The sequence below is a fragment of the Gymnoscopelus microlampas genome (genome assembly GCF_963454915.1).
Source record: "Gymnoscopelus microlampas genome assembly, chromosome: 4".
In the NCBI taxonomy this organism is placed as follows: domain Eukaryota; kingdom Metazoa; phylum Chordata; class Actinopteri; order Myctophiformes; family Myctophidae; genus Gymnoscopelus; species Gymnoscopelus microlampas.
The window spans coordinates 36,321,503-36,346,502 of record NC_139941.1 but is presented as its reverse complement, the minus strand read 5'-3'; the positions used below and the strand labels follow the sequence as shown (position 1 = coordinate 36,346,502).

At 42.3% G+C, this 25,000-nt stretch overlaps 1 protein-coding gene across 5 annotated transcripts in view; it reads left to right on the top strand.

The window, feature by feature from the left end:
• arvcfb (ARVCF delta catenin family member b) overlaps nucleotides 1-25,000 on the top strand; it is a gene marked incomplete at its 5' end in the record, with an annotated part of 313,393 nt that overhangs the window by 252,051 nt on the left and 36,342 nt on the right. For all 5 annotated transcript variants that reach the window (XM_084053884.1, XM_084053881.1, XM_084053882.1 and 2 more), the window contains 4 exons: nucleotides 1,350-1,533; nucleotides 8,667-8,784; nucleotides 9,276-9,447; nucleotides 16,250-16,321. In XM_084053884.1, coding sequence (XP_083910010.1) covers nucleotides 1,350-1,533; nucleotides 8,667-8,784; nucleotides 9,276-9,447; nucleotides 16,250-16,321 — 546 coding nt within the window. The remainder of the gene's footprint in view (nucleotides 1-1,349; nucleotides 1,534-8,666; nucleotides 8,785-9,275; nucleotides 9,448-16,249; nucleotides 16,322-25,000) is intronic.

Genomic DNA, 25,000 nt, shown 5'->3' with positions numbered 1-25,000 from the left:
GTGCGTGCGTGCGTGCGTGCGTGCGTGCGTGCGTGCGTGCGTGCGTGCGTGCGTGCGTGCGCGCGTGCGTGCATACATTTTGCATGACTGTGTAAATGTGTGTGTTTGACAGGCTACAGTAGCTTCCCTCTGTTCGTTCTATAGATGCAACAAATCATTTGTGGTTCTCAAACTTTTTCATGTGAAGGACCCCCAAAATTATATGAATTTAGTTGCAAAACCCCTCCGTAGATCTGCAAGCTATATCGCAGCTCATAGCTTGCAGATCTACAAGCTATGAGCTTGTATATCTGCTATTTTTGAATAGCCAACGTATACAATAATGGTTAAAGTGGTTAAAAATGATTGAACATGAATGAGCATTTGACAAAATATTGCAGATCTACAAGGTCACAACGTAACGCGCTGTGAGCATTTAGATCAGCTATTTCCAGCTAAGTGGTTTGGTGTAGAGGGGGGGAAAAAAGGGGCCCAGGTATGTATATAGAGTTTAAGTGGTCAAGTGTCTCTTAAGAGGACAGAGTGAGCTGAATGACTAAAATAGGGGCATCAAGATGGGGGGATGGACATATGACAGGGCTTTAAAGATCAAGTGGGTGTGTTGCACATGGACTTTGAAGTCGTCTCATGTCATATTTTTGTTCTTTTCTGAGCCTCGGCTTGCTGCAGAGCATCCATTTGCTGAAGTCAAAGCCTCCCATGTGCTGTCTTTATACCCTGGCTGCATTTCCAGCTCCACATAACCCCCCACGTTCACTCTCTACCCTCTGTGGAGAGATCAGAATACACAGCCCAGTGCACACAGCCCACGTTGATTTAATTCCACTGTGTGTGTGTGTGCGTGTGCGTGTGTGCGTGCATGTGGAGATGAATGGATCTGCCCGTTAATGGAGGCGTCAGGGCTGATAGAAATGCTAACACTGACTTGGATATTTTCCTATCTTATTTCATTTGGAATGTAGGACAGAGGAGGGCGTAGAGTAGAACAGTTTTGTCAGAATGCTGGCAAGGAGCAGCTAACTGGCTATCATTGTTTTCAGTATGTCTGTTAGCATAGCAAACTTAAACACTTCAACCCTCTCTACTCTGTAAACTTGGCCCGGGGTCGTCTCTGCTCTTTTTTCCCCTCTACACTAAATCTCTTTGCCGAAAACAGCAGATCTACAAGCTGACAATGCGTCGCGAACGTGACACATTGTGAGCTTGTAGATCTTTTATGTTCGCCGAATGTTAGCCCCACAAGAAGGTTGCAAGTGTTTAACACTAGTTTTGTGTCTCTTCCTCCTCTCTCCTCCCTATATCCCTCTCTTCTATCTCCTTGTGTGTCCCCCTCCCCTCCTCTACACCAGGCACCCTGTGGAACCTGTCGTCCTATGAGCCCCTGAAGATGGTCATCATAAATCACGGCCTGCAGACCATGACCAACGAGGTCATCATCCCCCACTCAGGCTGGGAGCACGAGCCCAACGAGGACTCCAAGCCGCGGGACGCAGAGTGGACAACTGTATTCAAGAACACCTCGGGCTGCCTCAGGTACTGGAGGAGCCACTCGCAGTGGTGGTGACAACATTAGCTGGTTCTGCTACCAACAAAGTATACATGGTCATACTGTACTGGAGTACAAATATAGCAATACTACTACTAATAATACACTGTTTACATAGCACCTTTGTAACAGGGTTACAATTGTACAACACATTTTAGAAGGGTTTCATAAGACAGCAACAACAAAATTTGCAATCACCAACAAGGTTTGATGCACCAAATTATTGTCAAAGACAGACAATATTTTACAATCAAAGTTTTAAAGTACTACATTTGGTGCTGATTAGGTGAATAAGCAGAGCCCCTGGCTGTGTGTCTTCCGCTAGTGTAATGGTTTTGCTTAACATAAATGATCAATTACATGTGCCCTAGTGCAGCTGCTTTTGTAGACATTATCTAGGCTTCTTAAACATTTGCTCGGCAGAACTTGCCTCTTGCTGGTTGCAAACAAGCTTGCAAAGTATTATAGTAGTCACAGCCAAGTACTCTAGATAGCATGACCATGACCTTTCTCTCCAACTGGAGATCATGAAAGAGATTGGATACAGTAGATGTTCATTTGTGGCAAAACATGATGTGTTAAAGGGTTTGTGAGGAACAAGACCAAGATAACATTTTAATGATATGCTATTATGTTTTTAAAACAATGATGGCAACACAATGGAAAGAATACAAAGAGGGATGAAACAATTTTCCCCCCCTTTAGTTGTTGTTGTTGGGGTAAATTAGCCAAGTACACATGGATATACCTGTAATTTTTCTTCTGAATTTAAACCATCCTAACTTAGGAGCAATGGGCAACTTTTGAACAATGCCCGGGGCTCAGTTGAGGTTCAATGTCTTACTCAAGGACACTTTGACACTGAGCCAGGAGAAGCTGGGGATCGAACTGCTTACATTCTAGTTCCCATACAGTCACTCTACTGGGCCCTCTCCCACCCTCTTAAAACTAACTAAGCCAAATATGGTCTCATCTGCTTGAATTAGGAATGAACATTCTGCGTTGAGGTCAATGGGCAATGTTATCTGCAAGCTCATTATTTCATCTCCTTGAATTAGTAATTAACATTCTTCATTAAAGTCATTGGGTAATGTTAGCTACGAGCTAATGGGTTCATCTAATTGAAGTCACAGAACGACTTTGATGGGGTAATATTTTGTTAAGTAGCCTACGGGTTCTGTGACATTATTTGGATCCTCTGCAAAAACAGAACCACTGATGCATTTACTTTGTTTGGAATGTGTGCAGCTCCCAGTATTGTTTTGTTTGTTAATCTAAAGGTAATTGTCTGGCATGGTGTTGTGGCAGGTCTCCAGACAGACTACCTAACTCCTTAGCTTTCCTGACACACACATCCGTTCAGCCTGGCACTGCTGGGGAAAAAGAAACCTTTAGTTTAGCCTCCAGGCAGAGATAATAGCTGTATTGTACTTTTAACTTTAACAAACACACACACACACACACACACACACACACACACACACACACACACACACACACACACACACACACACACACACACACACACACACACACACACACACACACACACACACACACACACACACACAGAGAGAGAGAGACACATTCACTTCGTGAATTTGCACACTCAGGCATGTGTGGAGCATGCATCTACACACATCCACCTCCATGTTTGACTGTACGTAAATGCATTCCCAGATTGCCTGCACGTCTGCACAAACGCATACTGTATATATTTGCATTCAGATACACAAACACGTATGCTATTACACATCCACACAGCCCAAAAGACACTCTCACACACACACACACACACACACACACACACACACACACACACACACACACACACACACACACACACACACACACACACACACACACACACACACACACACACACACACACACACACACACACACACACACACACACACACACACACACACACACACACAGTGGCGATAACAGCCGGTGAGGTTGTGATGGAGTGTGTAACCCAGTCTCAGTCTCTTTGTGTCTAGACTGAACCTGTTAGACTGCAGTAAAGCACAGCCCTGCTACCAAACACTGTCACTTTGACCTGCAATCTGTATACCTCACATACCGTCACTGTTGGGCGGAAACCGTTCCTTTTTTATCATTATTTTGAAAATAGTGAACATTTTGTGGATCAACTATTTTCACTCCTTTTGTGTGACACTCTAGACGTCTAGAACGACGAAGTAGGGCATTGATCTGCGAAACAAAAGCGTTTACTAGAGGAACCAGGATATAGGGATGGGGATGTGTCTTTATTGCTGGTTAAGAATGTGTCTGTATTGGTGGTTAAAAACAAAAGTGTGTGAGTGAGGGTGTGTGCGAGCATCAATAGTGACATTATATTCATTGGACCAATTAGACGTCCTGTTGTCATTCTGTCTGTGTCTCAATATGACAGGTGTGTGTGTGTGTGTGTGTGTGTGTGTGTGTGTGTGTGTGTGTGTGTGTGTGTGTGTGTGTGTGTGTGTGTGTGTGTGTGTGTGTGTGTGTGTGTGTGTGTGTGTGTGTGTGTGTGTGTGTTTGTGTGCGCGCATGTGTCTAAAATGCCAATGCGTACGATTGCACCTGTGTGGGTCTACTTGTGAATGGGTGTACGCGTACATGTACGTGTGTGTTGTCCCTGTCTATCAGACTAGCACCGGCAAATTCATCACACCTAATACGGCATATCACACAATTCCATTTCTCATGTGTCATAGTATATCCGTCTCTCCATCTCTCCGCATCGCTCCCATTCTCTCTCCTGGATGCAGCCCGCGCTGCTGCTGTCTCCATGGCAACTGTAACCAACCATTTGGTTGCCTAGTAAGCTGGCAGGAGAGAGGCCGGAGGAAGGAAGCGCTGATGCCAGGGAAATTCTGTTTACTCACCCGCCACACACACACTGCTCAGAGCTCAATATATATACACACACACTTAGTTTTATAGTAATGGACCGTTCTGTCGATAGGGGGGCGTGTCACATTTGTTTAGAGAGAGAGAGAGAGAGAGAGAGAGAGAGAGAGAGAATGCGTGTGCGTGTGCGCATCTTTGCGCGTCCTGGGATTCAGGGTGTAAGACTTACCCATTGGATGGGTCTGTGTCTGGCTGATTAAATCCATTTACTTTCCATAATTGTATTAGTTTTCTTCATTAGTGTGTGTGTGTGTGTGTGTGTGTGTGTGTGTGTGTGTGTGTGTGTGTGTGTGTGTGTGTGTGTGTGTGTGTGTGTGTGTGTGCGCGTGCGCGTGCGTGTGTATGTGTGTGTGTGTGTGTGTGTGTGTGTGTGTGTGTGTGTGTGTGGGTCTCTAGTGGTACCCATATGTTTCCATGGTGTTACCATTGACCTTGGGGTGGATTAGGGTGGATGATGGGGAGTGATGCCAGGGGTCAAGAGAGACTCCACCGCGTCCACCCATCTATATCTCCATCAGTAACCTCCATCCATCACAGTCATCTCTCTTTCCCTCTCTCCATCTCTCCATACCTCTCACCTATCTTCTACAGTACGGTATATACTGGATGCATCTCCCGATCTCTCCATCCCTTTCCATCTCTCTCATATATATACTGTATATATGCATATCGCCATCTGTCCATCTCTCATCTATCTCTGCATCTCTCTCCTTCTCCCTATTTCTCTTATCTGTATTTATCCATCTCTCTCCATCTCTCATCTCTCTCTGTCTATCCATCTCTCCATCTGTCTTTATTGTGATTTAGCTGTTTTGTACAGTAAATACTTTACTGACAGTAGTATGGCACTGGTGAGATAAAAATGCAGAGGTATTTTAAATTAAATAGGACTTAGGAAGAAGAAAAAACACTAACAAATGGAAATAAAAATAAACAATGAAGTGTAAAAGAGTGTAAACTATAAAAGTGCGCTCCTCAAAGCACATAGTATCTACACCAAGCTGGGCTACCTAGCCAGGAGTCGTGGGTTGTGTGCGTGAGCGCGCACGCGCACGCCTGTGTGTGTGCGTGTGTGTGTTTGCACGTGACCGTCTCTCCAGCCATCTGGTCATCTGTCTCCATCAGAAGTTGCTGTTCTGCTCTGCTGTACTTCCTGCAGACTGTTGGGTTGTTCACACATGGTACCAAGTGACCTTCACGCCCACACACACCTAATAGAAGCCCAGATTCAATAGACACACACTAACTGTTTGTTCACAAACAGATACAGAGAGGGTCACAAAGAAACATATGCATTAATGCAACACACACACAACCCAAAGGTGACGAGGTGTGTGTGTGTGTGTGTGTGTGTGTGTGTGTGTGTGTGTGTGTGTGTGTGTGTGTGTGTGTGTGTGTGTGTGTAGTAGTAGATAAAATAACATCGAGGTGTATTGCTGTTTGTGTACTGTAGATAAGATATCCTTGAGGTGTATATCTGTGTGTCTGTGTGTGTGTAGATAAGATAACACTGTCAGCAGAAACCTTGTATCTCCACATTTCTACTTTTTATTGCAGATTAATGCCTATACTTTGTCTGTTAGCTTTTTAAACTAGACGTTCGGGCCACTACGCAGCCCCGCACACCTACGTCGCACCACCGATCCGACATATATGGAGAATCCTGATGTTGTCACTATATGCCCATATGGGTATGTGACAATTTTAGTATAAGGATATTGAACCAATGAAAAGTATTAAAAAGTGCTTGTGGCTAAATTTAAACCTCATTGGATACATTGGAACATGTATTTTTTCCATTTCTTGAAAAGTAACAGTTCTGGACATTCATTTCCACCAGACAACAATGAGCTTTAAGCTAAAATGGTAAGATGAGATTAGATCAAATAATATGAAACTTTATTGATTCTCAAGGAGATATCAGGTTATTCAAGCAGCCAGTAATAGAATACAGGTACAGTCTAGGAGCATATCAGAAGGAAGAATATTTCTATGAAGTTAACTGTGAGTATGCACGTGTCAGCAGGAAGCCGAAAACCTATAGAAAAGGAAAGAAAAGTCAAAAACTAAAACAATCCATTGTAGAGCTATAAATAGCAGGTACGCATTGGGTACTGTGCTTTGTTGCAATGCGAAAACTCATACTTGTTAGGTACAGGTGTATAGTGTGTTCAGAAATATGGAATATATCATTGTTCATACTGTCCATCATAAGACGACTAAATCCATTAAGACTGGGATACGCATCTGTGTCATTTTTTGATTTCTTTGGCTATTCAAAAATAGCAGTCCCCAAATGTTTTTTTGTTTGTTTGTTTTCTCACTCAACAGTAAACAAACCGACATACAATATAAGTGTATACAGGGTATCTGCACATTTCTAGAGTGACCATTTAAAGACATTTTAATACTGCAAGAAAATAAAAATTACAGTGTCAAAAGTAATCAACAAACTATACAATAAAAAATGGTCAAACATTGGCCATAATTGTGAAATATTACCTGAGAAAGAGGCCAAAAGTGTGAAAATAGCTGATCTACAGTGTGTGTGTGTGTGTGTGTGTGTGTGTGTGTGTGTGTGTGTGTGTGTGTGTGTGTGTGTGTGTGTGTGTGTGTGTGTGTGTGTGTGCGCGTGCCAGTCCCTGATAGAACAGAGACCCTGCTGCCTGCACCCCTCCTCACCTGCACCCCTCCCCACCCTGACAGCTCCTCCCGACTGTAGGAAATTGAAACAGCTGACAATAAAACCACCTGTCTGTCTGTCTGGAACTAAACACACCGCATCTGTCAAATAAAACCACCGCCACCGCCGCTCTGTACAGTGTGTGCATGTGCATGTGTGCCTGGATGCGTGTGTGCGTGTCTGAAGACGGATGGATTGTTTTATGAGAGGGTGTGCCAGGACTCAGACGTCTGGCGCTGTCCGGCTGCTCTGTGGTGTAGATTAGTTTTAATTAGCATACTGTGTGTAGAATGGACCCAGCGCACATTATCTTACGCACCGAACAAGATAATGAGGGGGAATGAACGAGGTGTGCGTGTGCGTGTGCGTGTGCGTGTGCGTGTGCGTGTGCGTGTGCGTGTCCGTGTGTGTGTGTGTGCGGGTGCGGGTGTGTGTTTGTGGGTGGGTGGATACAAGTTGATTGCGCACAACATGTCAAATTGAGCACACAATTGGTGTCCCCATTTAGATTTTATTACCGTTTCATAAAGTAGGTTTCATAAGGGTATATTTAAGGTAAGGGTTAGGGTTAGATCAGTTATTGTTAAGGTTAGGGGATATGCAATGAATGTAAGTCAAAGAAATGTCCTTGAAACGTTTACAAACAGTCTGCTTATGCTTCCTTCACAAAAAGCAAAATGAGGAAACTAAAATCCAATGGAGGACATTTAGCTCATTCTCAATTTTAGGTGCTATTTTATCTGTCCTCATAAATACATAGTATACATACATAGTATAATGCAAATCATAATGCATGTTTATAGCGAACATGTATGTACAGTACTGTACAGTAGTATATGTATATGTATCTGTATCTTACTGCATCCAATCAAAGTCAGTGCTAGCAAGGGCTTGGCCAGTTGCTTGTATTATGTTATTCTCATCATATCTATATTAGATTATACAGATTTTGGATATCGTAATGTAGTATGTAGTGTACTACTTCTAAAAATAGCTAAAATAATAGATTTACAGTACAATCTCACAATGCTTGTAGATCAGACATTTTAGTTTGTTTTTTTGTTCGTTTTTTTACATTCTAAAGAAAATGTATATTATAGTTACAACACGATTTCTTTGGCACAATATCGATATCGATGTATTTGGTTAAAAATATCCTGATATTTGATTTCATCCACATCGCCCAGCCCTACCACTTGGTAAACATTCCGAGTAGAGTCCTTCTGTTCTGCTGAGGATGAGGCTGTGCTCTGAGCCCCGCCTCAGCAGAGAGGCCTGTCATCTGCAGGCATGTCTACTGATGCAACAGTGGAATCCAAGTTGACACACACAGCATTCTGCTGCTTTCACAACTGGTTTCTGAGCATCTGTACACTGTCAACATTAGTCTGTTATATGCCACTTCTGTGCTTACTGACTGTGTGTGTGTGTGTGTGTGTGTGTGTGTGTGTGTGTGTGTGTGTGTGTGTGTGTGTGTGTGTGCGTGTGCGTGTGCGTGTGCGTGCGTGACTCTTCACAGAAATGTGAGCTCAGATGGGGCAGAGGCGAGGCGCAGGCTGAGAGAGTGTGAGGGATTGGTCGACGCCCTTCTCCATGCCCTCCAATCAGCAGTAGGGAAGAAAGACATGGACAACAAGGTATGATGGTTCCCATGGACACAAACATTTAAAATGTAAAATACATTGCAATGGACGCTTTTCACAGTGGACATTTTGATGAGTGAACACAGGTGAAGTTAATGAAAAATAATTAAAAACTTTAAAACATTGCGACATTTCCTGGAAATATTTGCCTGTAATGACATGCCCAAAATATGGACCCCATGTTGAAAGTGGTGAACTGTACAGGAGCTGACACAGTTAACACTTCATATTTGTACAGGTACAGGTGTATAGTGTGTTCAGAAATATGGAATATATCATTGTTCCCCACTTTGATAGAAACCCACCCACAATTAAAATGTTACTACCATCAGCTGTGGATCAAGATGTCTACTTTGAACAGGGTCTACTTTATATTCTATATAGTGTAGAGAAAGTTAATGTATCATTTGCTTCATCATTTGCTTGTCCCTCTGTATATATTGTAGTTGATAACATTTTAACTGACCGCCTCTCTACCCTACCAGTCAGTGGAGAACTGCGTGTGCATCATGAGGAACCTCTCATACCACGTCCACAAAGAGGTGCCGGGGGCAGATAAATTCCTGGACCCCTCAGCACTGCAGGCCCCAGGCTCCGCTGGGCCACAGAGGAAGAAAAAGGACGACGCTGGCTGCTTTGGAGGGAAGAAGGCCAAAGGTGAGGATGGTATTGGATGCACTCAACAAGAAAATTGCAATGGTTTTGTTCCGAAATGTGAAACATTGTATACTGACAAAACTACAGCTCGAAAGTAAAGACAAGTAACAGTATGCCAGTGAAAAACTGCAGAGAGGGAAGGGAAAGACACATAGAAAATAGAAGACGTTTGTTCTTTAAATAACTTTTGTTTGAACAAAGCTAGATGTTATTCCTATAAAAACAGCTCTAAGTTAAATTCTCAGGGTTGTTTAAGGAGAACGGGAAATTAAAAAGTGGCTGATACAATGATGTCACTTTTACATTCCCATTTCCAATGGATCTGCTTTTTCTTTTATTAAGATATTGACTGTTGAACTTGAGATAATTATTTTTTTACCCTCAGAATGAATATATTGAAAGTGGAATTTTAATTTGTATCTGATTTAATCCGTGTTAATAGCAGTGAAAGCTGCACTTCTATTGGGTGGAAAGATCTCCTTCGAGTCTCTTATTCGGGTTAAGGGTTTTGTAAACCACATTAGTCTTTAATTACATCCTTTTAATCCTTTTAATCTAGCCGTGATATTTGCAGGAACTAGGAGGAATATGAGGTTAGAAAGAAGAGCATTTGTTAATAAAAGAATTGGTCACAGAGATTTCTCTTTCACTTCTCTAATACACCATTCAGTAACAGCCAATATCAGCCAATCAGGCAACTGTTTGCTTATTACAAGATTCAGACAGAAAACTAATGTTTGATAATGGATTATTCCAATGTTTGATAATGGATTATTCCACAACATGGAATCCTGTTTGTGAGCATTCATTTGGCAAATCGCTGTACAATATCTGTTTTTTCACTATCTGCGCTGTCTCGTGTTTCAATATTTGGTTTGCTGTTTCATTACAAAGCACTATTAAGATATCAGGCAACAAAAATGTTGCCTGTTGTTATACTCCATATCCATTTATATGCAGACCGGTTCACAGTGACATAGCAGGTTGGGGGCAGTGTTCTGCACAAGGACACACAGCTGGGAATTATGCCCAAGACCTTGCTTTGTCTTAAGGCCATGTCACATCAAACGGACTCGCAAGAACTAATGGTGACTCGTGGCAACTGATCAGATGGCTTTGTGTCACCTCACGTCTCAGGTCAAAGTTATGCTGGAACACACCACAAAGACTACAGCTGATGGTCAGCTGATGGCAGACTTATGTGCCTGCATGAGATGAAGTAACTCTCCTTACCAGGAGGTGGCAATAATCTGTATTATGGCATATCTAGCAGAGCTAAACTCAAAGGAGAGATGCCATGGGCTGTTTCTTAATACCAAGAACGCAAAGAACGACCTTGCATATTTGGGAAGAATGTTATCAAGTTAACTTGGTGAGAGAACATTCTCTCAAGTTCAGGAGATCAGAGAAGCATCTTTCTAGTTGGAGACGGACTGGTGCTTGATTTCATGTGATTGGCTGCACACTCTAATCAGCTGTGTGTGTTTCAGTCAAATTGTCAGTATATAAAGTGCAAATATATATTTGAATAAACACAATGAAAACGTTTTTCTTAGTAGTGGCATGAAGCTGTTTGAAAGTTAACTTTATGTTTTGAATAGCAGAAATCATGCACTATATCAAAGTGCACTAATACCAACAAAAAGGAGCACTGAGGGCTAAAAAAAAAAGGAAATTAGCCCCTATCCTGAAGGATTGAATTGTATTTTGTTATTGTCTGAGGGCATCTGAAAGATTTGTCCTACCCAGTTGTATTTCAAAGAAAAGAAAAAGGAACACTGTATTATTACACTTTTGAAGCAGAACAGAGGTATTAAACTCATTTTATATTCACACTTATCATGCTGGTAATTAAAGACCAGGGAGGGAGTACGCAAAGGCATAGACTATACTGTTTCAAATTCAATTTCAATGGGTTTATTATTGAGCATTCAATTTAAACCTCTCACAAATACTATTGTGGATAGGCTACTGTATGACAACTATTGGCATTCAGATCGGTATTATTGAATTGCAGATTGGCTCAAAATACAGCTGGTTATCTTGCTATGTGTATTAAGTGCTTCTTTAATGTTGTCAATCAGCATTTTTTTCATTCCACTCTGAATCCTGTTTATATGGTCTGGTTATGCTCAGAATACTAATTGAGAAAATGTCCAAACAACATGGGCGATTGTCAGCCGCACACCAATGTCAGCCTTATTGTTTCAGGGCCTTTAGGAGAATGGTAGAGAATCTGTGACCTTTCTCTTAGGAGAAAGGAGCTCAAAGGTCAATATTGCACAGAGCTTAGCTTAGCTGTACATGAACACATAATACGTAGACAAAAGCCAGCTTAAAGTGAAACTGTGAACCCAACTGAACTGATCAGATAAGATGTCTGTTAAGATGTGGACGTCTCAGTTCAGAATTAAATGCTTCATGTGTGCTTCTCTAAAGGCCGTTTCAGATGGGGAGCGATTGGCGCGGGCGTTCTCGGTTGGATCAGCGGGGTCGCGGCGTGTCCCTCATGTGCAGACACAAACACACGCGTAGCGTGGAAAAAAAAGCTGCTCTTGTCGCCCGCAGGCGTGTACATGAAACGAGCGCGAGAATTTCACAGGACCACGTCCACGCGCGCTTGACTCTCCGCCCCTCAAATTCTCTGTGCGTCCCAACTAATCGCCCGCCTCTCATTGAACATAAATTTCTAGGAGCGTCAATCGCTCCCCGTCTGAAACGGCCTTAAGGCAGTGGTTCTCAAAGTGGGTCCAGGAACCGCAAGGGGTCCTTGAGGCGGTTCCATGGGGTCCCCACCAAAATAAGTTATAGTTATAGCATTTACCAAAAAATATTGGAAAAAACATTTGAACATTTTAAGAAGACAAATCTTATATGAAGGTCCCTGGCACATAATCTTTTCAGAAGGGGGTCCGTGGCCAAATATTGATTTGGCATGAAAAGGTTTGAGAACCACTGCTCTTTGGAACTGTAGCAGTACACTGCAAAACCTATGTTAATTTAAATCTGAAAGAGATGGACACATAGTCTGTCAGAGTTCAATTAACAGGGGTCCTTTTAACATTTTAAGAGCTAAATGAACACGCAGGGTTTTACTTTGTAGCCACATACACTACTCAGCGACAGCTGTGCCATTTGTCTGTGTTAGTGATCTCCTAATCAGCATCCTCCTCCCAGACAATTAGCTAAATGACACCGCTATCTCCCTGACGCACACCAATAATAGCCACAATTAATCAGCCAGCCAATGAGCCAAGACCATGCCAGGCGGTGACCCTTGACCCTCAACATCACCGTGGGGGGTGTCGGCGGTTCAGAGGTCATGACAGCAAGAGAGTGTAGTGTAGGTGTGTGCAGATTTATAAACGTAGTAATTGGCCACCCGGCCATGCACGCACGCACACACTTTCACTGACTAATGAGATGTGTTTGTAAGTGTAGCTAGGCCCTGAAGGTGAGTGCTTTGAAGGAGAGAGAGTAGAGAGGTTGAAAACAAAATGCCCCTGTGAAACAGTACAATGAAGCAGTACACAGTAAATGCTGGGCATTTTCAGAGTGCCATATTGACATCACAATAGGTCTCCACAGTCATTTGTTAACCTCTTGAACCATAGTGTCCCTATTCTAGTTGACAACAGGTGAACATTCACCAAAAATAGTAGATCTGACTCCTGGGCGACCCTGGTAAACAAAGTATAGGGTTTAAGTGGTTAAATAACCTAGGTTTCCCTTCAGCTAATGTCTACAATAAAGCCATTAACCACTTTAGACCTGGCATCCTTGTATTGAGTATACAACATGTCATTGTTGCCATTATTCATGTAGGCCAACATTTTCAAAAAAAAATCAAAATATTTTGAATAGTGATTAAGTGGTTTAAATACAGGCAACATAAGTTTCAGGGTCCAGAGCTTTGTGTCAACTAATGAACATAACTGGGAATCCTCGAAACAGCTTCAATAGCAACATCAATTCCATCCGCTAATATTACCGCTGCCATTGTTGTTTTGAACTGTCTTGCATTGTTTAATTCCATCATCGCATTCAAAGAACGCTGATTAGCCTGGTTGGAATTTCAACCGAGGAAACACACTCGACAACCATCAGACCCTGAGATCACAACATAGAATATTTGAATGGGTGTGACTAGTAATTCCAGGGCTGGAGCCAGGCAAATATTTCCATGCTTCTCAAACAATCATTTGTTGTGATTATTATTCTGTATGTGCATGACACTCTGCCTTGTCCTCCCTGTTCTGCTGACTGGCTGGCAAAATGCAGGGGCTAAATACTGCGTCGGGCAAATTATTTATTTATTCGTTTTTTTCGCTTTTTGTTTCATCCCTTCTTTTTATTTTGTTATTACTCTCTCCATTTGCCTCTGTCTTCTCTCTCTCTCTCTCTCTCTCTCTCTCTCTCTCTCTCTCTCTCTCTCTCTCTCTCTCTCTCTATACGACAGCCATCTCAGTCTCTTTCATCATTCTTCCAGTGGAACACCTGTGGAGTGCTAATGGATTCCTATGTCTACTCGCCTCCCATTTGAGTGCTTGTCTCCCATGTGTCTCTCTCTATGCCCTTCCTCTCTTACTTACTTACCTACCTAAACCCACCCTTCCCTCTCATCTCCTCCTCTCTCTCTCCCTCTCTCTCTCTCTCCCCCCCTCTCTCTCTCCCTCTCTCTCCCTCTCTCTCTCTCTCTCTCCCTATCTCTCTCTCTCTCTCTCTCTCTCTCTCTCTCTCTCTCTCTCTCTCTCTCTCTCTCTCTCTCTCTCTCTCTCTCTCTCTCTTCTTCTTGTTATCACCAAACTATTGCCAAATAAAAAAACTAATTCTCTCTCTCCGTATCTCCCCTGTCTCCAGCCTGATAAAAGATGAATCCATTAGTTAAATATGTTCAAAGTATTGTGCCTGTCATGTGTGTGCGTGCATGCGAACAAAGTGAATGTTGTGGGTATTCACTTTGTTCGCATGCACGCACACGCGCAAGCACGCACACACACATGCACGCGCACACGCACACACACACACACACACACACACACACACACACACACACACACACACACACGCACGCACGCACGCACGCACACACACACACACACACACACACACACACACACACACACACACACACACACACACACACACACACACACACACCTTTTTCACCAACCCTCTTCTCTTTTTCCCTGCTTGTGTTTTTGGCATTGCTGCTGCCTCCTTGGCTAACTATAGAGGAATGGTTTAATCAAGGTGAGTGTTTCTTTCTGTCTCACTCCTCTGCCCTTTTCTCCTTTAAGACACCTCCTCCTCCTCCTCTGCCACTTTATTCTCCCTGGCTCATAGCTGAAACACTTTGGGTGATAAAGTTGCACTTTAGATGTTGTGTTTCTGCCATCCATGTACAATCTCCATCTTACCTGTAGCAATGAATGTCATAGAATCCATTCCCAGTCTGCTAAGTCTAATTCATACGTCATCAAATAACCGTGTTCTACAACAAAAATTATGCATTATAACCTGATGAACTTTCGTAGTTGTTTGTTGTTTTGTTGTTTTTGTTATACAACATGGTTGTTCTTTATGTATAAATTAGCCTGTAGTCATTCAGTCCTTCTTTAGACGGTTCATTTAGTGGTAAAGTAGAGTGAATGCACGATGACAATCAGGTAAGATAATGTGTCCACTGGGAACCTCTTTTCATAGCATTATTTGTGTCTTTTCCCCATAATTAGTCATGAAAACACCTGCTCTGTCAGGTGTTGTGACAGTGCTGACAGATATAGTTTTTAGCAGTAAATTCAAGGCAGCAAATTCTACTGTCGCAGCTGAACATGCAGTATTTAAACGACAAAAGAGCACAGTTATCATTTAGAGATAAAAGCATAATTTCTCCTAACAATCTGATTAGCACAGTTGCTAAAACAAGAGGTTTCTGGTGAGCATATGGTAAAGTCATCTGGTATGCGGCTTTAGACTAGAACTTGATTCAAGTTAGAAAAACTCAAGTTATAGCCTGGATTTTAGCATTGATTTATTGCCAATATCAGGTCCATAGGAGTTGTGTCAGATTTGGGATTGAAATTCAAGTTGTAGACTACATAGTTGTGTATGTGTGTATGTGTGTATTTAGGCAACATGTGCTGTGCATGTACAGTACAGTAGCAATGGTAACACTTCATCTTATTAATTTGTGTATTAACCTATGGAAAAACAACAATGGGACAATACTATTTAATTAATAGCTTATGGAAGTCATACTCTGTCATTATACACCCTTTGTAATGTTAAACAGAAATGTTTGTGTTCTTAAAACAGTACTGTTGCACTTACAACACTTAAGCATAGGTTAATACACAGGTTAATACAGTGGAAGTCAACGAGCACTTTTTTTCAGATGAAGATACTCCATTGTTGAAATAGTCCTTAATTAGGATAATTAGGATGTGGAAACATCAGTTTCCCCCGTCTCTGTGGGCATGTCCACGTGCATGAGACATTACAGTAGCTTCTAGTCACCACCCCTGTTCCATCTCCCTTTTTGCATTATTCAAGATGTTTTGCTGCCTGAGTAGCTCTGGTATTACAGTGGATGTGGTATAGTGTGCACACATGCATGTTTGTGTGTGTACGTAGATATTACTAGATATTAGATATTATTATTATTATAGTTATAATACTGAATGTGGTGGCATTGTATTTGCATAGGTGTGATTGTAACACAAATGTTTTGCTGTTGACCTGCTATCTCGTAATGTGACACTAACATTTACCTTTATGTATCTTTCTCTCCTCTACCTAGGCAGGAAAAATGGCGAGAATGACAAAAACTATGACACGTTGGATCTACCCAAGCGTACAGAGCCGTCGAAAGGTAGGCTGGGCCAAAGCTAACACTGCCACTGATAGAGCCCCGTACTTACAGGAGCACTTCAAAAAGAAAAAGTAATTGTAGGACCCTGTGAATAATTATCAGGGTATTTTACTATAGCTCTGACACCAGCATTATACAGTGTGGGACTTACATTCCCGTAGTTGGACCTTTTATGGCAAGACAAAAATATGTTGAAGGGGCTACATATTTTATTTAAATTATATGTTTTGTTTTTGGCTTTTTAATGAGCAATTAAGGGGGACATTCTGCCTAAGCTGCCCCAGAGCCCTTAAGGTAACATTATGCCGTTGTTTTGAAGTTGTTTCTTCCATCTGTCTCTTTTGTTCTTGTTCTTGTTCTTGTTATTTCCTGCTAGATAAAAGGCTCAAATAAAATATATAAAATGAAGATGTCACACAGACAAATCTTGAGACTGGAAATACATCGCTTTCGTTTAATGTAATTTCTCTGGGAAGCAGAGGTGAAATTGTGTCCCTGGAAATGAGTAGGCAGTGCATTGTCAAAGATGAGCTGAGGAGTATGAAGAAAGAGAATTGAAGAAAGAGAGAGATCTGTGTGATTTGTTTGATTGGAGCAGTGTCATGCACTGATTTTCCAGCCGCAAACCTGACAGCTGATGGACTGTTCTTTATCAGGGAACGTTGGTGTTGTAACATGGCTTCTTGTTAGCTGAGGGGGCTCCTGAGCAAATGATAAGCTAGGTGTTTTGATGTAGGAACATCACACGCATTCTGTGATGCAATAGGAAATGAACCGGAAAATATAATGAAATAATATAAAATGCCTTTCTCTTTTGCGCTTATCTGTCCTATTTGTTGTGATTGCAAGACCTGATTATTCAAGGATCACAGTGGTACTGGATCATCAAGGTGTTCTGATTCTGACCGTCAGAATCATTGTTTTCATGTAATGTTGCTGATCGAAGAATTTAACTCTTCTGCTGTTGTGCTCAAGATGTAACTGAGAATACCACCCCCCATTAAAAGGGATGTTTAGATATTATGTAAAAATCAAATCATTTGGATCTCAGGATCCACATGGGAACGGCGTGTCTCCAATGTGGATCTATGATTGTCTATCATTTTAGTTGTCTATGAAATATCTTATCTTACCTCCAAATATAGATTATCTATATAGAATATAGATAAGTTGTTAATTGTCACTGTATGAAACATACAGTACAACAACATTTTGTTAAAGGGATTCTAGGTAACTTTAAGCCTAAATTTTAAAATATTTATATATATGTATTTTGCATTTTCCCCCCTCTATCAGCCACTATATAATGATGCTGGGGTGTTTTCCTGCATTGAAACACAGTCCTCTTTCTGAAATCCGTATTTTCCCTACTATTTATGTTTTGACATCCGGGTATCCGGGACGTAAATGAAACGCACGCATGTGCGCGTCCGTGCGCGTCCGTGTCCGTGTGGCGAGTTCGAGTGAAACCGAATGGAACCGAGTGCAGCCGACAAAAATGGAAGGCATTGTTTTCTCTGCTGTGTTTTTACTTTCGGTTTTAAAACGATCTCAAACTTCTTTTTTGAGGCACAGAGTTTACTTTTAAGATAGCATTTGGATAGAAGTTAGTTGTTTAACTTCATTATGTGGTCAATTAATCATGACAGAGCCTATTTAAAAATAAAAATTCGGAGAACCGGCAGGGGCGGGCAGTGACACGCATTGTATCCGAATAAAGCAACCTATTTTCGGCATGGCCCGTTCAGAAGTCCCCCCTGCGTCACCCCCTGGCATGCGTGCGTGTACATGTATGTGTATTTGGAGGAGAATGAGGTTATGAGTCCATCCATGCTGTCAGTTCTGGGAAGAAGCTGTTATTTATGTTACAAGTACCAGTCCATACCCGGTCGACGCATCCGTGGGGGGATTTGCTCACATGATCTGGCAACCCGGGAGGCAGTTCGTCCCATAACTCGCAGGGTCATCCCACAGCTGGGCAGCCCCGTAACCATGGCTACATTCTTTTACATAAAAACGCGAATAAATAGCTGAGATTTGGTGAAATCGAAAAACGGGCTTCGCTGTTAGGTGCACATGGTAATCGTCAATGGCTGTGTGCAAATTCGGATCAATTGCTCCAGCCGCTGAGGAGAACCGGGCAGAGCAATTTTGGCCTCACCATGACACCATGACGACAGAGGTTTGTCAAATTATAGGAGGATGGGCGAGGTTTCAGCCCTGATTAGAGTCCCATTGATGTCCTTTATAAAATGTAAGTTAAATGTTTGAAAAAGTATAAAACATATGTGAAAAGAAATACATGGAGTTACTTCTGTGGCCTGTAGTGGCAGTGTGCACAAGACATTTGACACTGGTCGTTTCAGCGGTTTGCAACCGAACGTCTTATAATAATAATAATAATAATAAACTTTATTTGTATAGCACCTTTCATGACATGAAATGCAGCGCAAAGTGCTTTACAGAGCAAGAATACAGTTACAGTTACAACCAATTTAACAATAAAGCAAACAAAAAATAAAATAAAATAAAAGCAAAAGCATAAAACATTAAAATAGGCAATACAGTGAGGACTTAAAAATCAACCAAAGAGTCAGCTAAAAGCAAGAGTGAAGAAATAGGTCTTGAGCTGCACATAGACTCCTGCACAGCCCTGCTGTAAAAATAAATGTTGCCTGAGTGGGAATTTAGTTAGGGAAGAACTCTTGGCCCTGGATCTGTCTTGTGTAAAGCATGCAGTGTTATACGCGAGGCATAATGCAATGGTATCTTGACAGTAGTCAGCATGTGTGTGTGTGTGTGTGTGTGTGTGTGTGTGTGTGTGTGTGTGTGTGTGTGTGTGTGTGTGTGTGTGTGTGTGTGTGTGTGTGTGTGTGTGTGTGTGTGTGTCTGTGTGTGTGTGTGTGTGTGTGTGTGTGTGTGTGTGTGTGTGTGTGTGCGTGCGTGCGTGCGTGCGTGCGTGCGTGCGTGCGTGCGTGCGTGCGTGTGTGTTTGTGCGTTTCGGTGTATTCATGCTTTTCCTAATTTTTGCCTGGAGTAAAGCAGTGACAAGTGGGTGCGACAGACAAAAATCAGTATGCAGACTGCACAACAATGTGTCCCTAAGGCACCGAAATCCTTGTTTAAATCTCAATATTCAAGTAGGGATACATGCGTCTGTCTAATATTTGCATTTGTATTTGACCCTTTGAAAAGGTGCACTGTGTGTGTTTGTGCGTGAATGTTGTATGAATCCCTCATGCCGGAAATATTTTACTTTTTATATTATATATTTTATAATATTTTAGCATGTTTTTATGCATTATTTAGCAGACATGTACACACAGATGGGGTCCAATGGACTGTCCACAGACATTTGCTTGTCATAAAAGTATTGGAAATTGGAAATACTCAAGTAAAGTACAAATACCTCAACATTTTTCTTAAGTACGGCACTTAAGTAAATGTACCACACACAGTAAAATCCAGAGTGTTATTGAACCCTGAGACTTAAATGAATACTCAGGATTTTGCTGTGGTATATACATACTGTATCAGCGGCTTCATCAACATCTAGTGGCATGCTCTCAATATCAATACTCCTTCCTGTTGTTCCCGTCTGTTAATTACTCCCCATTAGCACAGCAAAATGGGGATCTTATTAGGCCAGATTATAATTGATTGCTGCTCTTTTCCGAAGTAAGCCGATTGTGCCCCGTTTTATCACTCCCGAAGTCAAGCAAAGCAGGAGGAGCTCTGAGGAGGATTATTAGTGCGCAACTTTTCCACTCGCTTGGTTTTGGGAAACTGAGGCCAACAAGCTGCAACTCTAGATCTGTAAGTGGTTATAAGTGTGTGGTGTGATTACAGCCTCAAACAGCCTTGGAAATGGCTCGCAGAGATTCTAATCCAGGGAAATCAATTATGGTTATGGGCTTTAAATACCACGGATGGCTGAGAGACAGAGAGAGAGAGCTAGAGAGAGGGAGAGAGAGAGAGAGGGAGCGTGCGTGCTTGCGTGTGTGTAGCATTTCCATTTGTACAAACATGACATTACAAACATTAGAGGTTTCTCAGCTGAATAACTTATACAGCAAATCGTCGGGTGAAAACCTAATCTGTCCGAAACCTTTCTTTTTGTGTTTGTTTTTATTTTTTTTAAAACAACTTTTGTGCAACACTCTTGTATGATGAAATAAGGCATTAATTTACAACAAGACATAAAGATACAAGGTTTCTGCCTGACGGCAACGAAATGTGGATCATGGGTTGTATGGATAACATGTTTCATTGCGTTGCGGATTGCTCCAAGTCTTCTCAGGACACTAGAGGGGATATACCATAATTACATCATTAAAAATGTAAGAGTGTCTTATAAATCTAAATCACATGAGAAAACATAAAATACTCTTTTAAAACCATTCTTATCTGAGGCCCCCTGGTTGTTGTAACTTGCTTATACATTAAATGGCTACATTTGTCCTCAGTTTACTTTTATTGTAGAGGTTCAAATGTACCTAATTCATCTAACACCTGCTGTACCTGTAAAGTATGAGGATGAGTTTATGCTGTGCACCGATAAACTGTAAACTACATAGAACAAGTCCGAACCCAGGCAGTGTTGATACCATGTATCATATGTATGTGTGTGTGTGTGTGTGTGTGTGTGTGTGTGTGTGTGTGTGTGTGTGTGTGTGTGTGCGTGCGTGCGTGCGTGCGTGCGTGCGTGCGTGCGTGCGTGCGTGCGTGCGTGCGTGCGTGCGTGCGTGCGTGCGTGCGTGCGTGCGTGCGTGCGTGCGTGCGTGCGTGCGTGCGTGTGTGTGAGAGGGAGAGAGAAAGGGATAGAGAGAGGGGAGGACAGAGGGAGGGGGAGAGAGAGAGAGATTGAGAGAGAGAGAGACAAGGCCTAATTTGCTTTTCAGATGCACTTGATTGCAACCAATTTCCCAAGTCCTTGCAGACACGGATTAATTTATAAGTAGGCTACTCATACTCATACTCTCTGCACGCACGCACGTGCACGCATAGTCATAAGCCCACACAAATGCACTATGCTTATTCTCACACATACAGTATGTGACCCCCTCCACACATATGTGTACACCATCGTTATCATCAAAGGAGTTGGACACATTATTCATAATTAGCCAAAGTTCCATCCTGTTTCTAAAAAAAAGCAAAACTCTGCTTACTCATTAATAGACCATCTGACTGGGGTGGGATGCTTCATCTAATCACACGAGCTGTTCTATTTTCATGCACAGTAAAAAAAAAAAAAAGGAATGTAAAAATGGACCCAAATGGACTGTCCATTTGGGTCAATTCTTAAATTAACACTGATCTAACCGTGTGGTTGTACTGTGAAAGATGTGTACCGATTGCTCTAGCATACATACAGAGAGAGAGGAGAGAGAGAGAGAGAGGGACGGAGGGAGGGAGGGAGGGAGGGAGGGAGGGAGGGAGAGAGTGGGATGAAGTGTGAATGGAGGCATTTCATTTCATTAAGAACACTCCCTGAGAGTACTTAAAGGGGAAATCCACCCATTTTCAATATTTAACTATGTCATTAAAACATTGCAAATTACAACATGATGACTCATCATGTTGTAATTTGCAATGTTAAACCCAAAATCAATCCTCCAGTTCAAGGCAACACAGAAAGGGGGGAACTTTTTTCTTATTTCCACACAACTCCTTTATGCTATATTAATGACATAGTTAAATATTGAAAATGGGTGGATTTCCCCTTTAATTGAAACCATAATGTAAAGCTTTTGAATGGACAAAGGTCAGCTAAGTCCAGGATGGAGGCGACGCACACGCACACGCACACGCACACGCACACACTCACACTCACACACTGTTTACTATGGCACATACACGGAGCAAATTAGGCCTTCTCTCTCTCTCTCTCTCTCTCTCTCTCTCTCTCTCTCTCTCTCTCTCTCTCTCTCTCTCTCCCTCTCTCTCGCTATGCATCGGACACATTCTCTCTCTCTCTGCATCTCTCTCTGTCTCTTTCCCTCCCTCCATCCCATCCTTTCAGTCTCACATACTTGTATTATAGTATCATTGTGAGAGAGCCGATCACCTCACATCCAGCGTGTTTGTGAATGCAGCAGTGAATGTAAATGTGAACTAATGCTGAGATCTCCACAGTTCTTTTGCCTCAACCTTGGCGTTTGAAGTGGGTTACAGCTTTGCATTTAAAGAATGATAGTTATATTTACAAGGTGTCATTATTAACAGGGTGCATCTATACTTGAATAGGTTGATTTAGAAGATTTCACCAATTTCCATCATGCAACTTATTTGTAATCATGTTTGTTTTAATACAAATAAATAACAGCGTGTTCCATCACAGAAGTGATCAGAGGGATATCAAGGTTGGGTGTCTTGCTCAAGGGGACTTTGGCACTGGTGCATTTACAGTACATGTACAGTACTGTATCTATGGTGCATTGGTGCCCTGTTGGCACACTATTGTGGACTACAGATTTCAATCACCCGCCAGTCACCAGTTTACCACTAGAACATACTCTTCTATCAGTGTTGGGAATTGACCCAGCAACCTTTTGTTTTAAAATCACAGCCATTGTCAGACACGCAAACTTGTAGCTTTTCAGCTGCAATAGCGGTTTTGAATCCAAATAGGGCAATTGTGTGACACCTGACCCGAAAAAAACCCCAACCTTTTTCACCTCGGGCTGTTTGCATGCCTGCATTGTGCCTTTTGGAACACCTACTGGCATTTCTGTTCTTATACCAGCCACAATAGCGTGGTTACTACAGTATTACAGATGTGCCACTTCAAAACTTCACACGTTACTGTTCTTTCCCTGAAAGTGCCCTGAAAATGCATTTTTTCCTCCCTTTTCTGCCCTTAAAAATGCACTGTTTTGCCCCTGAAAAGAAGTTGTCACTACACACCCCCATTTTTCCCTTCAACAGACATCCATATACATGAGAACAAAAGAATGTGTGTTGAAGAAGGTGTCAGACTCATTATGAGGCGAAAGGTGATTTGAAGAGGTCCTTGACCAGTTGCTCAAATTAATTAGCATCATAAAAGCAGTGATCATCAAAATAATTCAGCATTTTAAATGCCCTTCTTTGTCCCTCTTATTGCCCTGGGAATCCCCTGAAAATGTACTGTCTTGGCGATGGCAGGACATTTGAAGTTTTGAAATGGCACATCTGTACATTGTGCTGGTTAACAGCTTCAACAGCAACCCTCCAACATGCAGTCATGAAAGTGTATACAGTAGGTGTGTAGTTGAGATCACAATGAAGGCAGAGGGAGAGGGAGAGAGGGAGCCCATTCCACCCATGCAATAACCTGGCCAATACTGGGTACCAAAACCTGAACATGCTGCTCGACGCATTGCGCAAAGTGCCACATTATCAGCTTGTATTGAATAAATCTTTAATAAATCTGCATGAATACATCTGGCACAGTTGACCTGTTTCACCAAGCTGTATTCTCTCATGTCACATGTTCCATTGTTGCACCATGCACAACCAGTTGGCTTCGTGGCTGATGTGATCCTTTGCAAGATGGTCTCTAGTTTTCTTAACAATTTTATTTTCCCAGATCCAGGGCTTTGTCTCCTCTGTATTGAAACTCTCTGTCAAATGCCGCCTAGTTTAGACCAGGCTTGACTCAAAAGCTTGAATCAAACTCCCATCAAGTCATGCTATCTAGTCTTATCTGCAATTGAGGGGATTCTATGCCACAAAGCCCTGTGGGCCTTGCCTTGCCAAAAGCCTCAGTGATTTGCATCTCTCTCTTCTTCTATCATCTTACCCTCCCTCTCTCCATATCTTTTCCTCTTGCCTTAGTTCCCTACCCCCCTCTCCCAATCTCTCCCGATCTCACCCTTCCTCTTTCTCTCATTCTCTCCTTCCATCTTTCTCTGTGTTCTCTCTGTGCACCTCCTCTATCTCCCTTTCATCTTTCTCTCGCTCTCTCACGTCGTCTCTCCCGTTCCCCTTTCCCTTCCACTCTGTCTGTTGTTTAAGGTTCTGTCTGTCCACGTTCCCTCAGAGATATATGGGCTGGCTTTTTGTATTTCGTATTGTGTGATACGTCTTATGGCTTTGTCTCTCGCGCTAGCCAAGCGTTTCATTCGGAGAGCGAAGATCTTCACTTTGACAATCAGCAGACACTGGCGCGAGCTGTCATGTGTTGCCACTGCATTGTATCACACAATACCCAATGATACCATCCACTATAATGACTGCTGTCTGTCTCGCTATCAAAAACACAACCATCCCTCTCCTTGCTGATGATACATCTTGGCTCTCGGAAAGACTTGAAAAGCGCGAGGTGCAATTGAGGCAGGGATGTAAAAAAATAACCCCATTGCGCCGCGGTTGTCGATCTGCATCAGGGGGAAATTTATCACTTAATGGCTCCCTGGCAAGAGAGCTTGATTCTTCTCGGCTTTTCCCCGGCAGAATCTCTTTGTCTTGGAAGCCGCAGCGAGAGAGAGAAAATAGCGATCGTATTTTGGCCCCCGGAGGCACGATGGATGCGCCACATCGCAGCGAGCAAATACGTTATGAGGCAGACCCATTTTCCAAGATAAAACGGCTTTGCATCGCAAACCGCTGCCAAGTTGGCCTCAAACTAGTACGATCCAAATGGGAGGGGTGTTTTTTTTTCCTTTTCTTCTACTTCTTGGCGAGATCAGAGCA